Source organism: Arachis stenosperma, chromosome 9, assembly GCF_014773155.1.
Source record: "Arachis stenosperma cultivar V10309 chromosome 9, arast.V10309.gnm1.PFL2, whole genome shotgun sequence".
Taxonomy (NCBI): domain Eukaryota; kingdom Viridiplantae; phylum Streptophyta; class Magnoliopsida; order Fabales; family Fabaceae; genus Arachis; species Arachis stenosperma.
This window is the reverse complement of record NC_080385.1, coordinates 11,943,902-11,960,802: the sequence shown is the minus strand read 5'-3', so window position 1 is coordinate 11,960,802 and position 16,901 is coordinate 11,943,902. Positions and strand designations below refer to the sequence as shown.

General features: G+C 29.1%; 1 protein-coding gene across 1 annotated transcript; it reads left to right on the top strand.

Annotated features, from left to right (window-relative positions):
• Positions 1 to 2,899: 2,899 nt before the first annotated feature.
• LOC130949062 (uncharacterized) lies at positions 2,900 to 12,134 on the top strand. The gene is made up of 15 exons (XM_057877890.1): positions 2,900 to 3,009; positions 3,808 to 3,835; positions 3,941 to 4,007; positions 4,124 to 4,257; positions 4,531 to 4,710; positions 4,818 to 4,883; positions 5,412 to 5,450; positions 5,591 to 5,807; positions 6,148 to 6,230; positions 6,805 to 7,381; positions 7,904 to 8,525; positions 10,133 to 10,207; positions 10,486 to 10,576; positions 10,666 to 10,752; positions 12,117 to 12,134. The coding sequence occupies exons 1-15, from the start codon at positions 2,900 to 2,902 to the stop codon at positions 12,132 to 12,134; spliced, it is 2,394 nt and encodes a 797-aa protein (XP_057733873.1).
• Positions 12,135 to 16,901: the final 4,767 nt, after the last annotated feature.

The window sequence follows — 16,901 nt, the reverse complement described above, 5'->3', positions numbered from 1 at the left end:
TTTATAAATTATTAAATTTTATTAAATAAAAATAAAAAATTACTATAAAAAATAGTATTGATAGATAATAATAAATATATAACACACTAATTAGATATCACTATTACATAAATAAACAAGTATCTTTTAATATACAATATTTTAAATAATAAACATAATTTTTTACTTTTGAATAATAAATATAAAAAATATTATTTATTTATTTATTAAGATCAATTATAGTGCAAATAAATTTTTATAATATTAAAAAATATATTAATATAATATTTTAAACTTAAACATAAAAAAATTAAAATAATTAAATTTTATTTTATATTATTTGATAAATAATTAAATTTTTATATTAAAATTTAATTAACTAATTTTTTATGTAAAAATTATTATTATATAATATAATTTTTTATTAAAATATTTATAAAAATATAATTTATTTAAAATATTATATGTAATACATTTTAGACCTTTTTATTTTTTAAATGTTTTAAGAAAAATTTTGACGTTTTTTTAAGTTAAAAAAATAAAAATATCAATATTTTAATGTATATATAATATTTTAAATAAATTATATTTTTATAAATATTTTAATAAAAATTTATATTAAATAATAATATTTTAACAAAATAATTATTTAATAAAATTTTAATATAACAATCTAATTATTTATCAAGTAATATAAAATAAAATTTAATTATATTATATTTTTATATTATATTTTAGAATATTATTTTTTAATATTATAAAAGTTTTATTGTATAATAATTTATTTTTATAAATAAAAAATATTTATATTTTTGTATTTATATATTTTATATTTATTATTTAAAAATAAAAAAATTATATTTGTCATTTAAAGTATTATAGATTAAAAGATACTTATTTATGTACTAGTGACGTTTAGTGTATTTTATATTTATTACAATTTATTAATATTTTTTTATAATAATTTTTTATTTTTATTTAATAAAATATAATAATATATAAAAATATGATACATTTAATACACACAAAATTATTATGCTTATTTTAAATACTCATTATATTTCATTTCTGACTTATTTAAAATGAATAATAGAAGAAAAGTTGGCTAAAAAACATACAAAAAGAAATTTTTTATTCAATATAATATGGGCATTTTACACTAAGCGTTACACTATATATAATAGTTGACTACGTACTAATTAAATTAAGTTACTCAAATGGGAGTAGATCTTTTTCAGTGACAAAAAAACTGGATGATATCCAATGTTCAATATAATCTTTTATTGTTTTCTCTTTCTTATTTAATTTTGGTCCCACATAAAAAATTAAAGGTAAAATATCACACTTTATTCTCTCAAATATTTTTTTCACTGGAGATGATCAATTTCCTACTCAAACACATACACTGTATTAATTAAATTACTCACCCTCATGCTATTGCTTTTGAATATATATTTTACCGTTTTGTTAGTTTGAATTTCAAATTAAACATTTATTGAGGAGAAAGAAAGTAACAATTAGTCTTCAAATTAAACATGGCATTAATTAAGAACTTTCATCTTATTACTAATTAGTATTTCTCATTAAGACACAACACTACAATATGCCTTTAATTAATTCTTATATTGACATAAGACTTTTATTAGAAGATTGTAGAATTCATTTTTTTTTTTTTTTTTTTGTATATAGCACAATAAATGGATACAAATAATTTTTTCTTTATGAAATTAAATAAGTGAAATAATCAGATAAGTCAGCAAAATCAGATGCATACTATGATAATTATATCCAGTTTGCTCATTGTGTATACAACCTGATAACTACTTAAGATCAGATAGATCAACTTAAACATTTTTCCTTTTGTCACATCATAATATGCAAATAGCATAATAAAATATTTTAAATCCTCTTAAACCCCAAATTAAGTCCTGATTATAATTTTGCTTGTTATGGTTACCATTTGAAAGAAGTAAGAATACTTTTTATTTAGAAGCTAAATAAAAAGATATTAATTATTACAACAATAATATATTATGTATATATATTCTTTTTCATCTGTTAATAGTATGAACAAATAAGTAGATTTTTAACGGAATGCTTCTTATAAAACTATAAAAATAAATAACTAAAATCAAAATCAAAATCAAAATTTAAATTCGTGAATCATAACATTAAAATTTTAAGAGATACAGTAAACAAAATACATAAGATACAGTAGAAAAAATACATAATCTTTCTCTCTTTTTTATTCAAATAAGACAAGTTAATACATAAAAAAAAATAGACTACTTAACACTATATAAAAATTCTGAGTCCAAATGAATTATACTCTAGAGTGTTGAAAGAGAGTATTGGCTTCTTATTTTATACTCTAGATTTTTTTCCAATTTGAACATCATATCTAGTTTTGTTTTATGATTATTTTTTTGTTTTTAATATTCTCTATCTTTTTAATTTGAACATCATTTTTTTTTAATTTTCTTTTTATTTTTATTTAATTTTTTTATGCATATTTTAGGTTGATCATAAATTAAATTAAGAAAGAAGTAACACAAATTTCGATAAAAATTAATAAAAAAATATTTTTTTCTATAATCATATTCTCTAATTTATTATTGTTTCTTTTTAAATATATATATATCTCTTAATTTTCTTCTGCACCTCTTTTTTAATTTGAGTTTCTTTAGTTTTGAGTTCTTGTGTAAAGTTTAGATTGCTGTCAGAAATAAAAATCAAGACAAAAATGACAAAAATTCTAATAAAATTTAATAGAGTATGTTTTCTTCTCACCACTTTAATTCCTTAAAATCTTCACTTTTTTTCAAAAGTTTCATTTTGTTCCTTCATTGTTTCTCTTTTTTTTTTTTTTTTTTGAATGGCTTGAATTTACAGTAGAGTTACAAAAAACAAAACATCAACAATGACAATTAATCAAAATCAGAAGCGACTAATCATTGTGGTTGATGGTAATGCAATGTTGGTCCAATATTGGCCAACGATTATTTCAGAATACCTTGAAAAAATTGTCAGGTTTGATAATTCTTGCTATTCTTCAAATCATCCACCACAAATTTACACAAAAATATCAATCTTAAACAGTATTAAATCTATAGTTAAAATGGTTAAATTATTTTTTTTCATCTAATTTGATAAGATCTGTATTTTTTAAAAGCAAAAACTCTTGTTTATTAGTGTATTGTGATTACCATCAAATTCATATACATATATAGTAACCAACACATAAATAATTTATTTATACATACAAAAAAAATATGTTTTTCAGATGTAATATATAGGAGATATCTTCTAATTCGTCCTTCAATTCACTCTTTTTTCAAGCACTAAACCAATTGTTACTTTTGTTAAAAAATTATTACCTATCGTTTTCAAATGGGTATAATATAATATAAAATAATTTGGCCGAAATAATAGAAAAACTTTGATCTGTGTTATATTTTTTTTTTTTTGCTTGGATGGATGAATGATTTGGTTGAAGGATTTTTATTTTTATTTTGTTGTTGATTTTATAAAAAAAAAATGTGTGATTTAGCTTTGATTGAAAGAGAGAATAAGCTAAATATGGCAAATGAACTATCTCAATTTTGCTATTAATTAATTAACAACTCCAAGAAATAATAAACCAATTTTTTTTATTTACTAAGATTACTTGTTTACTATATATTGAACCTAATCTTTAAACATGTTTAGTGTAATTTAAAAACTGAAAGATATCATCAGTATCAAATTTTGTTTCAAGATTGAAATATGAATGTCTTAAAATTCATTTTCCTACTGTGCGTATAATAACTTTGATCCTTGTTATAACAGGAATTTTTGTGATAACAGTCAAGAACAGGTAATAACACTTGTTCTTCATTTATTAAAAATTATTTTTAGTGTTATTTTTTCTTTTCTTTTTCTCTATATATTACTTTACTTTCTTCTTTCTAAATTAAAACAGGAAAACAACACAGTTCATGAAGTGGGGTTAGTTATTTACACTGCCAACAAATCAAAGAATACTCATGGTATGGTTTTTATATATATTCGTTGGCATTTTTAAAACACGTGATTATTTTGCACTGTGAGTAGTAAAATTTCAATTTCTAAATCTAGTTCTAACTATTATATGCGTTCTTCATAGGATCTGATCATATCAAATTCCTTGATTGGACAAAAGATATGGAAACCTTTCTGGGCACTTTACCATTTTTTGAGTTGACTGGTGATGGCTCCGACAAGTTACTCATGACCCAAGGACTCATAGAAGCTATCATGGTACACCAACTAAATAAAATATCATTTAATTTTGAACAAATTAATTAATATATATATAAAAAATTTTATATGAGATATTATTATTATAATAACTCGATTTAATAATAATGGTAAGTTAAAAATGTTCAGATTTGACGCAACTCTCTTAAATGGTAAAATAATAACTATATATATATTCTATATATATTCTTTATGATTAAATATGTTATTCTTAATGCATATATGTATAAGTAATAATTAACTTATTTCAATTATTGTGGCCAAATCGAACAGATGTTTATCAGAGATCCTAAACATAATGATCAGAAGAAGCATTGTGTCCTGGTGGCACTGTGTGAACCTAATCCAACTAAAACCCTAATTACTTTGCCAGTGATAGAAGATGGCCAATTTCTTGGCTCAATTGAGACCATAAACGGTGATATTTTTGATGTCATGCAAATATTTGCCATGGTATATATAATAATATCTTTCAACTCTCTCTTATTTTTCCAAATTAATTAGATTATTGTATTACTCTCTTATATACTGATTATGCTCATATTATATATTACTTGCAGCTTAATATATCTTTTTCAGTGATAACACCAACTGTGCATCCAATTTTCAGAGCCATTTTTAATAAGGTAACATACATAATGCTAATATTTATTTCTATATATATTTTATTCCCTTTTTACCCTCTTCCAAGAGATTGTATAGCATCTAATTAATAATATAACTTTAGTCCCAAGATATCTAATACTATGGATTTTATCAAGTTTTTAAACATTGAAGATAGTCAATTTTATTACACTACATAGGGACAAAGAGTGAAAATAAATATAAGCTTAAAAAAGTATGGTCAAATTGAAATTGTTTCCATAGATGATGAGTTTCATACTTGAATGAATAATAGAATTATAGAACAAGGAACTAAAAAGAGAAAACGAGAGATTGTAATTAGTAACACATACATAATCTAAAAAAAAAATGGTGACAAATCTTGCTTTAGGGGAATAACCTATAAAACTTAAATAGGAAGATTATATATATGAGCTCGTCAGAATCAGAAGATATTTAATTTAACCACATAAACTAAACTATTTGTTTGTTATTTCAAATCATAGACTTGCCATTTTTAGTTTGTTATTTGTGTACTATTTGATTTGTAGATGGTGCATGCTATGCTGATTATTACTATTACAGTTAAGGTAGTTATCCAACTTTAGCAATATTTTTTAAGTATGAACAAAATATATATTCATTGTAGCTACTATAACTATGATCATTATTGTAAAATTTATCTTTCTAAATATATAATTTTAATATGTTTTGGTCGTTTTTATTGTAGGCAAACAACGTTGATGAGAGAGAGATTTATGTCTTGGGAGGCAGAAGTGGAGAGATAAGTGTTTTGTTGTCCAGAAACTTCATAGAGGCACACTCAATTCTGCAGGGTTCAACAAGCAAAAACATCACTAATTTTATTGTACAAGAACCAATAACGGTAGCAGCAATAACCCATGTTACACCTGATGCCAATAGTGTTTCAACCACTGATCTTCCAGGTTATTATTTATACTTGTAGAATATATAATAGGAAAAGTACAGGGACAGCAATTTTTGTATTTTTTGGCCAGCACTTAACTGTCAAAAAAAAAGTGAGTGATTTCTCACCATTTGATGTAATCTCACACCATTAAAAACATTATTGATGGTCAATTAATGGTTACAAAATACTAAAGTTGCTAGCCTCTAACATTGCTCTATATACATGTGACATCATTTTCTTTAAAAAAAGAAAAAAAGAAACTTGTTGTATATACTATAGCTCAATTTTATTCGATACTAATTGTTATATATAATGATTCCTTCTTCTTTTTATTTTATTTTATTTTTTATTAACAGTTTCTGAATGGCAAAGTTCGGCTGCTATTGCAACAATGATTATTGGAGAGCCATCTTTAAACACTGTTAGCGCTGTAAGACTGGTACATATTATGTAACCATTATTATTTTATATTTAATACCTTGCTTTTTTTTTATTTGGTAGAAAGAAAATCAAACATATTTTGTTATAATATAAGCATAATTTCTATTACTAATTAGTGATTATAGTGTTTTTCTATATTATTATTTGGGTTTATTATTATTATTATTATTATTATTATTATTATTATTATTATTAGAATCTACTTTGGTTAATTATATTATTTCATTAAACAACACAGTTGACCAACACTTAATCATTTTTGACATACATTTACATATAAATTTGTACAAAATTAAATATTTGTTTTTATTTTTTCAAAGAATAAGCATATAAGAGAATTAACTTTTAATTGGTCATTTTTTTATTATAAAATATTTTTAAGTCTTAATTTTTTTTAGAGTTTAAAATTAAGATTTAAGTTTTACAATTTAAAATTTAATGTAAAATAATAATTTTAAAAGGTTAACTTATATTGATTGAAAAAAAAAAATAGTTAGTAGCTTCTTGAGTTGTATTCATTTCCCATGTGCATATATATAGTTTCTAAAAACACATTTTGTTTTCTTTTCAAGGATCACAATGAGTCACAGGTTGATGTCCCAAATAATGCTACAGCCACACCTCAGATTGAGAGACATGAAGAAGATTATTTTTCCTCCTCTTTCTTTATTGATGACATGATTGATGAATTAATAAAGAACAATAATGATGATGATGAAGGAATTGATGGTATCTTATCACCAACCAATGACATACCCAATAGTTCTGTACCATTGGCAGTGTTCTCCTTTGAAGACCTATTAAACCCAAATGAAGAAACAATTTCTTGTTCTTCTTCTAAGACAAAGGTTTCAGGGAAAGATTTTGAAGAAGTTGATGAACATGAGTTTGGACAGGCATTGAGGAGCACCACTACTACTAATGATGAACAACACAAGAACAAATCAAAAGACAAAGCTATAATGACTGATGCTTCATTAACTCAAGTTGCGGTTTCATCAATGGATGTTCCCTCTATTAATATTGCACCTTCTGCTATGATGATGAGTGTGGGATCAAGTAGTAGAATGGGTGTACCTAACCCTGTTCTTAACTTTGGAATTTCTTCATCATCAAATCCTGCTCATCATGTTCTCGAATCCTCTGCAGGTATATACTTATATTGATTCTAGCATATATATATTACTATGTAGAGAGATTCTACTTAGCTAACATTTTTTTTTTATTTTTAATTGCAATATTAAGATATACTTATTTATGTTTTTTCTTTTATCTATTTAGGAGAAATAATTTTATAATATAATATAAGAGTTTTTATGATTAATTAAAAAATTTAAAATTTGATTTTTGTTGATCTCAAATAAAATTAAAAAATTTTATTATAAGACAAAAAAAGATATACAAAATAAATACTATCATACTTTAAGTTTAAAAGAAATCCTGCATAATTTTATAACTATGTTGACCATACAATAAATATATAGAACACACATAACACACAAGTACATGCTTTATTTTAACAGGAATGTTAAAGAAATAAAAGAAGAATTAAAATTTGTCTTATTTAATATTTAAATAAATTTTGACTAAATATTTTTTTGTTATTAAATATTTTGGCATTTTCAATATCCTAATAAACATTATTTAATTTGTCATTAATTAACATGGTAGTGGCAGAGACATCAGAAGCAAGGGAGCAAGCAGAATTGCATGATACAAGTGGTGGTATGTTGATTCCAGGAATAGAAGCTATGTTTGGGATTAACAAGAATCACAGTTTTACTGAACCATTAGTGAATCAATATCTCTCATCATCATCATCATCATCACCATATTATTCCTTGTTTCCTAATTCCTCATCACTTGGGAGTAGTAGAACTATGCATCAACTTGAACAATATCCATCATCTTCTTCAGCAATAGCACCACCAATAATTCATATGGGACACACCTCGCTCCTTCAATTTCAAGACCCATATCCATCTTCATCATCAGCAGCAGCACTAAACCCAGACTACCACTTTCTTGGCGCTGCTAATAATAATAATGCAACAATAATAATGGGAGGAAATGACTCATCACCATCAATGCTGTTTCCATTTGAACCATCCCCATCATTAGCATCAGAATATGGAGGAGAAGGACCACATAGCATTGGATACTTCACACAATTGTTGCGAAAACAGCAACAACAAGCTACACAAGCTTACTATAATAATCAGCATCGCCGCCATATGCATGCAGGGCCAACCACATACCATTTGCCTTACTCTTCTTCAAAGGATTTCAATCAGTATGTTATCTTTACATGGGAGGTAACCTCAATTGCTACATTTTCTTTATACTTTTACCTTTTTTTCAGAAAATCTCAGGGTCAATATTTTTTTACTAATTTAAGTTAATATTTGGCTAGTAGAGTATTTTTTTTATACTAATATAATAGATAGTGGCATAGTGCATTTAGATTTTTTTTTTTTTGGTTTTTACATATGTATAAAAACACTAATATAATAGATAGTGTATTTGGAATTTTTTTTGACATATATATAAAAATATTATTATTGACTAAATATTGGTTTAAAATAATAAAATTTATTCGTTCTGTAAAACTGTTATTTATAATGGATACAGTGGCTTTGAGATTTTAAAAATACTTAAAAAATACAATTAGAATTAAGATTATATTTTTTACAATTTGATAAAAATTTTAATTTAAAAATAAAAAATATAATCAAATTAATTTAAGTCTACTAGTTAGTACCACTCTGATCTGTTGTGAACTGAGCTTTTGATAATAACATTAATTTAATGGTTAATTAATAAATGATATGGTCAACATATTCCAGGTTAGATTTTTATGCTAAAATTGGGAAGTGTATTCGTTGATGCTCCTATGCATACATTGATCACTCTAGCTACGTGCGTTTGCTACATATCATAGTAGTTAAGTAGCTTCTAAATTCCTTGACCAAAATGCCCTAGTTTGGAATTTACTTATGAAACATAATCATGTAATTGTTCTATCATACTTAGATTGTTGTATTAGGAGAAAGCTAAGATTGGAATGTGTTCACAAGTCCAGATTTAAACATTAAATTTGTTAATATTGGTTTATGGATTTTATACTAATAATAATAATTTTGAAATATATACTTTTCTGTTGTTCATCATCAGGGATCTTTAATTGCAAGTACTTACCCTTCTGGTGGAGTGTCCTCCTATAAAGCAAAGGTATGATATATATATATATATATATATATATATATATATATAATGGTGGAGATCACAATACATCTTCATCTCAATAATGATTATATATGTAAGTAGAGAAAAGAATCTTGATCCGTTTCCTATATATTTCCTATTAAGAAGCTTGCACTATTGCAATAATTATGAAATTTAATTATAAAATAATTTAACATATGTTTTTTTCTTTTTTTTTTTTATTTTTTGATTTGTGAAATAGGCCTACAGAAAAAAATCGACACCATTTGAGTAAGTGTATCCTCCTTTATTTTACCCCTAAATTTTTTGCTTAGAAAAGCTATAGCAATGCAAGAAACTAAGTTTTAGATATATTTAGATGTAGATGATGATCTTAATATTATCCTATTTAATTTACAATTTGCCATCTCATCACCTATCAGCTAGGTGTATTTCAATAAAATTGTAGTAAAATTAGAATATGCCAATGACCCACACAACTTAAGTGTCAAATAATTACGAATGAAAATAATAAAAAATAAATTTACATAATTTTTTCTCATTTCTTATAAATCATTTTTAATACTAAACATAACTATATAAAAAATTATACAAAATTAGTGTATATGATATTACTCTAAAACAATTATATATATGTAGGATGCTACTTTTTATTTACTCCTCTTAATTTTTTAGGCTTACTGTTCAGTGGAAGACCAAGATTTTCATAAGCAATTATATACCACAGAGGAATATTGAATATACAAAGAGGTAATTTTAATGACAAAATATTGCTCGTTATGGTGATAAACATTTTTCTTTAGTTTGTTTATTAATGTATATCCTTGTATGATATGGAAAAAATGTTACTCACGTACTGCACAATGTGCCTTCTAACTCACACATACATGACAATATATTAATTGAACCTTTTTTAAATAATCCATTAACATTTTTGGGTTAAATAAATTAAACCCCATATGTATTATAGCATTATTCTTTATAGAGATTTCTTATATTATATATATTCACATGCATTTGAAAAGCAGAGTATTGAAATTGAAGTCAGATTCTGTATTCTTCCATGTATCCGAGTACAACAATCTTGACTTATATAGTCTTTTAATTGGCAGAAAAATGGTGAGTTGCACATATAAATTAAAATTAACTCATTAGTTTTTTTTCAATATTTTTTTATATATATAATTCTTATATATATTCTTTTGCAGTATGCCAAGATTGATTTACCGTCACAAATATTGATGATAAGTCCAACAGATAATGTACTTTTATACGAGGGAATAGTTTTTCCTGGGGTGAGTGAAATTTTAATATTGATTATATATTTCACATTGTTATTATTCTTTTTTTTATTTTTTTATCTTTCTTTCAAGTAACCATGCATCATCTTGAATAATTGAACAACAGTTGCTGAAATTTCGTTGCTTTTTTTTTAGTTTTCATTATTTTAATTTGATTTTAATTAATTCGATTGGTGGTCTATGAATTGCAGGATACTTACTTTATTGAGCCACCTTACTTTTATTAGTCGTCATTCATGCATTTATCCGATCCAATCAAGAGGGAGCAATGCAAAATCATGAACAAAAATGACGATGCTGAATTATATATATATTATGGATCATAAGGTGCAGAATAATGTAAAGATTCATGGATTCCCTGAACATATGAATTTCACCATGGAAACTTCCTCTTATAATTACCAACTGCTTAGTGGAGAACTTATTAGTGAAATATATCACCTTAAAATACATTTAATATATATATAGTATAAATCTTATTAAATGAAGTTTGGTTTTAATTTGGGTATGGTAGTTAGTAATTAGTTGGATTGATTAGTTAGTTTTTAAACTTTTTGATGATGATAATAGTTAAACTTAATGGAAGGTTTAAGTAGTACAAATTTTGTGGTAAAAGATAGACCGAAATTTAACAAATTTGGGTTGGGTCGTCGAGTAGCCAGTTCACTCGTTTATTTAATTATCGGGAGTTTAAATTTTGTCTTGTGTATGCAATAATTTATTGGCTAACAATAAATCTTAATTGAAACTTATTTCTGTGACAGATTAATTATTAATTTGTCGACTTAAGAGATATAGTGGACAACCAAAAAAAGATAGGCCAAACTTTATTGATGGGTGAGAAAAATTACAAAATAGGTTCTATAGAACAACAAGCATATAAAACTTTGAAGAAGAATATGAATTTCAAAGTGCACTATTATTAGAGAGGTAGCTAGGCAATATATATGAAATCTCATAAGAGGGAGGGAGAGAATTAAACACTATTAGGAATTCTTGCATCATTCTAGTGGAGGATATAAAAGTGTCAACTGAAGAGTTGAATTGCTCTTAAAGACCTTGTAAAATAGATAGTAGTGTTCTTTAATAATATAATCTCCAATAACTTTGATTTGCAAGTACTACAACAATTTGGGTCTATGACTATGGTTTTTTTTTGTCACGGTAAAAAATTGTAATCATAGACAGTTATGGTTTTTTAGGGTGATAAAAAAAATTATGGTCGTTGAAAGGTACCAGAAACTCAGATAACTATTCAGAAGAAGAGGGAGATGAGAATGAGAGATTGAGAAAGAAAAAACAGAGAGAACAGAGAGAATTGAGTTTTGAAAATGTGCATTCTGTGTTTGTTGTTGCAGAATTGGGATTTTCAATAGGGGTGAGTGTGCTTTTATATGTACAAATGCAACCTGGCTCTAGAAGCATCTAACTGAACACTCAACTGATTCTAGAAGCTTGACTATAACTGAATTCTAACAAACTTACCCAAAAACAGCAAGTGTACAGCTAAGCATACTAACAGCTCAGCAAACTAACTTCCTTCAAACTGACTTGTGACTCACGGAACTCATCACAGCAGCTTCTATGGCTTGTGATTCAGCACCCTTATCATCATCTCTGCTTTCTTTTCTTTCTTGTTTTCCTGTCTCCTCTTGATGGTCTAATTCAACAACGCCCAATCTGGTTCTAAGGTGCATGAAGCTCTCTGATGGAATGGCCTTTGTTAGAATGTCTGCTACTTGGACTGCTCCTGGAATGTGGCTTATCCTAACAGAGTTGTTGTTCACATGATCCCTCACAAAATGTAGATCTATCTCGAAATGTTTTGACTTGGAATGAAGAATTGGATTGGCTGCTAGTAGGACTGCACTTAAGTTATCACAGTACATCAGTGGTGCTTCATTTGGTGAGAATTGCAGCTCCATCATCAAGCTCTTTATCCACAACAATTCTGCTACCAGATCAGCCATACTCCTGTATTCTGCTTCAGTACTAGACCTTGCAACTGCAGTTTGCTTCTTTGAAGCCCAAGAGACTAAGTTTGAGCCAAGGAATACACAATATCCACTTGTGGATTTCCTATCATTAGGGTCTCCAGCCCAGTCTGAGTCACTATAGGCTGTTATTTGCAACGGGCAGTCCTTGTGTAGATGTAGGCCAAAGTTTCTTGTTCCACTGAGGTACCTTAGTATTCGTTTCACCATTTTCCAGTGTGTGTTCAGAGGAGCCTGAACATATTGAGCCATTTTATTGACACAGTAGGAGATTTCTGGTCTAGTTATTGTCAGGTATTGCAAACTTCCAATAACTGACCTGTAAAGTTGAGGATCACTAAAACTGGAGCCCCCAAAGGCTGACAACTTTACAGTGGAGGGTAAGGGTGTATGACAGCTTGTACATCCTGACATGTCTGCCTTCTTCAATACTTCCCCAATGTACTTTTGTTGGGATAGAATCAAACCCCCAGTTTTTGTTTTGGCTACTTGCACACCCAAGAAATAGTGAAGATCCCCCAAATCCTTAAGTGAAAACCTGGCATTCAGTTTGTCAATGACTTCTCTTACATGCTGTTCAGATTCACCAGTGATGATGATGTCGTCTACATACACCAACACAAAGGTTTTTATACCATTTGCAGTCCTCAGGAATACAGAAACATCCGATTTTGTTGCTTGAAAACCAATCTCTGCCAATCCACATGCCAGTTTATGATACCATTGCCTTGGCGCTTGCTTTAAGCCATAGAGGGCTTTGGTTAACTTACATACTAATGAGGAGTCACCAATTTCATACCCCTTTGGTTGCTTCATGTAAACTTCTTCCGCTAGATCTCCATGTAGAAACGCATTGTTGACATCTAATTGTTTGATCACCCAAGACTTGGCCAATGCTATTGATAGAAGTATTCTGATTGAGGTAGGCTTTACCACTGGACTATATGTCTCAGTGAAGTCACATCCAGCCTTCTGTGCATAGCCCTGCGCCACTAGTCTTGCCTTATATTTTTGTAGTGATCCATCTGAATTATATTTCACCCTGAAGACCCACCTACTTCCTATTGCTTTTCTATTTTGAGGGAGGGTTACCAGCTCCCAAGTTTTATTCTTCATCAGTGCTGCATACTCCAAGTCCATTGCTTCTTTCCATCTAGGTGAGTTGAGGGCTTGCTGTACACTTCTTGGCTCCATATAAGCTTGAAAGGCTCTTGGCTTGAACACACCAGCTTTGCTCCTAGTGATCATAGGATGTGAGTTAGTTGGGTTTTTTGCTGCATAAGGGATTTCTGGTTCAGAGAGTGGCAGAGCTATTTCAATGTCATTGATAGGTACTTGGATGGGAGTTGCTGATGCTGCTATTCTTCTTGATTGAATTGATTCAGACCTGATTGAACTTGACACTTCTGCTTCTCTTTGCTGCAATTGATCTTCAATTCTGGAAGATAGTCCTAATGATTGATGGTGCTGTTGTTGCTGCAGGGCTTCATTTGGTCTTGGAATTCTTGGAATTGTAGGAACTGTTGGGGTGAGGGCATCTGAATCATGAGTATTGTTGACTTTCTTTTCTTTTTGTTGGAATGGGAAGCTATCTTTAAAGAAAACTACATGAGGAGTTATGATAACTTTTCCTTGCTGAGTAAGGCATTTGTATCCTTTATGTGTGGTGCTGTAGCCAATAAAGGTACACGGAGATGATCTAAAGGCAAGCTTATGTTTGTTATAGGCTCTTTGATGTGGGAAGCACAAGCATCCAAATACTCTAAGGCTGTCATAGGAGGGTTTCTTTCCCAGTAACTTCTCAGTTGGTGAGAGTCCATTTAGGACAGGTGTAGGAAGTATGTTTATCAGTTTTGCAGCTGTAGTGAATGCCTCCCCCCAGAATGTTGTTGGCATTGAGGCTGCTGCTAACAATGTCAAGCCCATTTCTACTACATGCCGATGCTTTCTCTCTGCTAAACCATTCTGTTGGTGTACATGAGGGCAAGAAAACCTGTGTTGAACTCCTTTTTCCTGCAAGACCTTTGTTAAGCTTTTATATTCTGCTGCATTATCACTTTGAAGCACTTTTAGTTTTGAGTTTAATTGTAATTCAACCATCTGTTGAAAATGATTAAAAACTGACTTTAACTGAGCTCTAGACTTAATGAGATATATCCAGGTGAATCTTGAAAATGCATCAATGAAGTTCACAAAATACCAATTTCCATTATTGTCAGCAATGGGTGAGGGTCCCCATATATCTGTATACACAAGTTCTAAAGGGCTAGAATACATTGTTTGTGAGGTAGAAAAAGGGAGTTGGTGTGATTTCCCTATGCAACAAGCTGGGCATTTTATTTGATTACTAGCTGAAACAGAAATATTACAAGAATTTAGGACTTTGGTCATGACATTTTGATTTGGATGCCCTAACCTGGCATGCCAAATTTGAAGGCTAGTCTTGTTATTTAGAGAGGTGTGAAATGCAGCTGGTGTGTGTATTGTGATGAAATTGAGGAATTTATAGAGGCCTTTATCAACCTTCCCTTGAAGCACAATTTCTTTTGTTTCCTGTGATTTAATGCAGCATTTGTCAGCATGGAATTCAAAAAAGACTCCATTATCACAACAGAACTGATGTACACTCATCAAGTTTTTTGTGATTTCAGGCACAAATAGCAATTTTCTTAACACAAATGATCTAGAGCTCAAGTCAGATTTAATGCATGCATTGCCAATAGAATTAATTTGCAAACCTGTACCATCTCCTATCACAACTTGCTCATTACCAATGTATTCTTCCTTTTCAACCAGATTTTCTTCATCATGTGTCATGTGGTGGGTAGCTCCTGAGTCAGGATACCAATTTGGGTCTTGAATGGTGGCTGGTGTAGCCAGTACATTGCTGAGGTTAGCTTTAGGTTGATTGATTTGATCATTGTAGTTTCCTTCATATTGCTCTTCCTCACTATATCTATACCAGCAGGTCTTAGCTGTATGTCCTATCTTGTCACAAACTTGACATTGTGGTCTTTCATACTGTCCATACTGCATTCTGCCTCTTCCATACTGTCCTCTTCCATAACCATAGTGATGTTGTTCTTGTGCTTCTTTATTTTCAGGATACTGGCCTGATGATCCTCTTCCTCCATTTCGCAGATCTTGCATCATTCTGCCTCCTCTGCTCATCCTTCTTGCTCTTCCTCGAAAACTTCCCCTAAAATTGCCTCTTATTGCTGAATTTTGAGGTGGAAATTGGCTTTGTTGATTTTGTGAATACTGTGAGTGCTGAGCTATATTTGCTTGCACAAACGTCTCAGATCTTCTAAATCTTGCCAGCATACTTTCATGAGCAAGTAGTAGTGCTTCTAATTCACCTACAGTGATGCTATTCGATCTTGCCAAGACAGAAGTCACAACGTTTCCATACTCCTCAGTTAGGCCATGCAGAATTGCATTAACATGATCGCTTTCTTTCATTGATTCTCCTACCGAAGCTAGAGCATCTATAGTACTTTTTATTGACAGCACATATTCAGTTACTGATGCACCTATTTGAATAGTGCTAAGTTTGTTCTTCAATTGCATTACCTTGGCTTTGATTTGAGAAGAAAAATGATCTTCCAACCTTCTCCAAATCTGGTGTGTGAGCGTGCAACCAACCATTCTTGTAGTGAATGGATTTGACATGGAAGCAAGTAACCAAGATTTCAGAAGAGCGTCTTGCCTTTTCCACTTCTGAAACTCTGGATTCTGTGAGCCATCTGCAAGACAAGCTTGAGGAATGCCTTCTCCAGTGAGATGATTCAACATATCATTGCCTTCAACCGTTGATTCTGCCTGGTCTTTCCATTGTAGATAGTTGTTTTCATCCAATTTCATGGATATTGGCGTTGCTACAAAATTCAGTGCCATCTTTATTGAAACAGATCTTGTTCAGTAGCTTACGGAAGCTGTGGTACCTAGAGCTCTGATACCATGAAAGGTACCAGAAACTCAGATAACTATTCAGAAGAAGAGGGAGATGAGAATGAGAGATTGAGAAAGAAAAAACAGAGAGAACAGAGAGAATTGAGTTTTGAAAATGTGCATTCTGTGTTTGTTGTTGCAGAATTGGGATTTTCAATAGGGGTGAGTGTGCTTTTATATGTACAAATGCAACCTGGC

What these genes read in the sequence shown, in the direction of transcription:
- LOC130949062 (XM_057877890.1), top strand. Translation starts at nt 2,900, where the DNA reads ATGACAATTAATCAAAATCAGAAGCGACTAATCATTGTGGTTGATGGT. An exon ending in GTGATAACAGTCAAGAACAG is followed by an intron (nt 3,836 to 3,940) that starts GTAATAACACTT and finishes AAATTAAAACAG; the next exon opens with GAAAACAACACAGTTCATGA. An exon ending in TTATTACTATTACAGTTAAG is followed by an intron (nt 5,451 to 5,590) that starts GTAGTTATCCAA and finishes TTTTTATTGTAG; the next exon opens with GCAAACAACGTTGATGAGAG.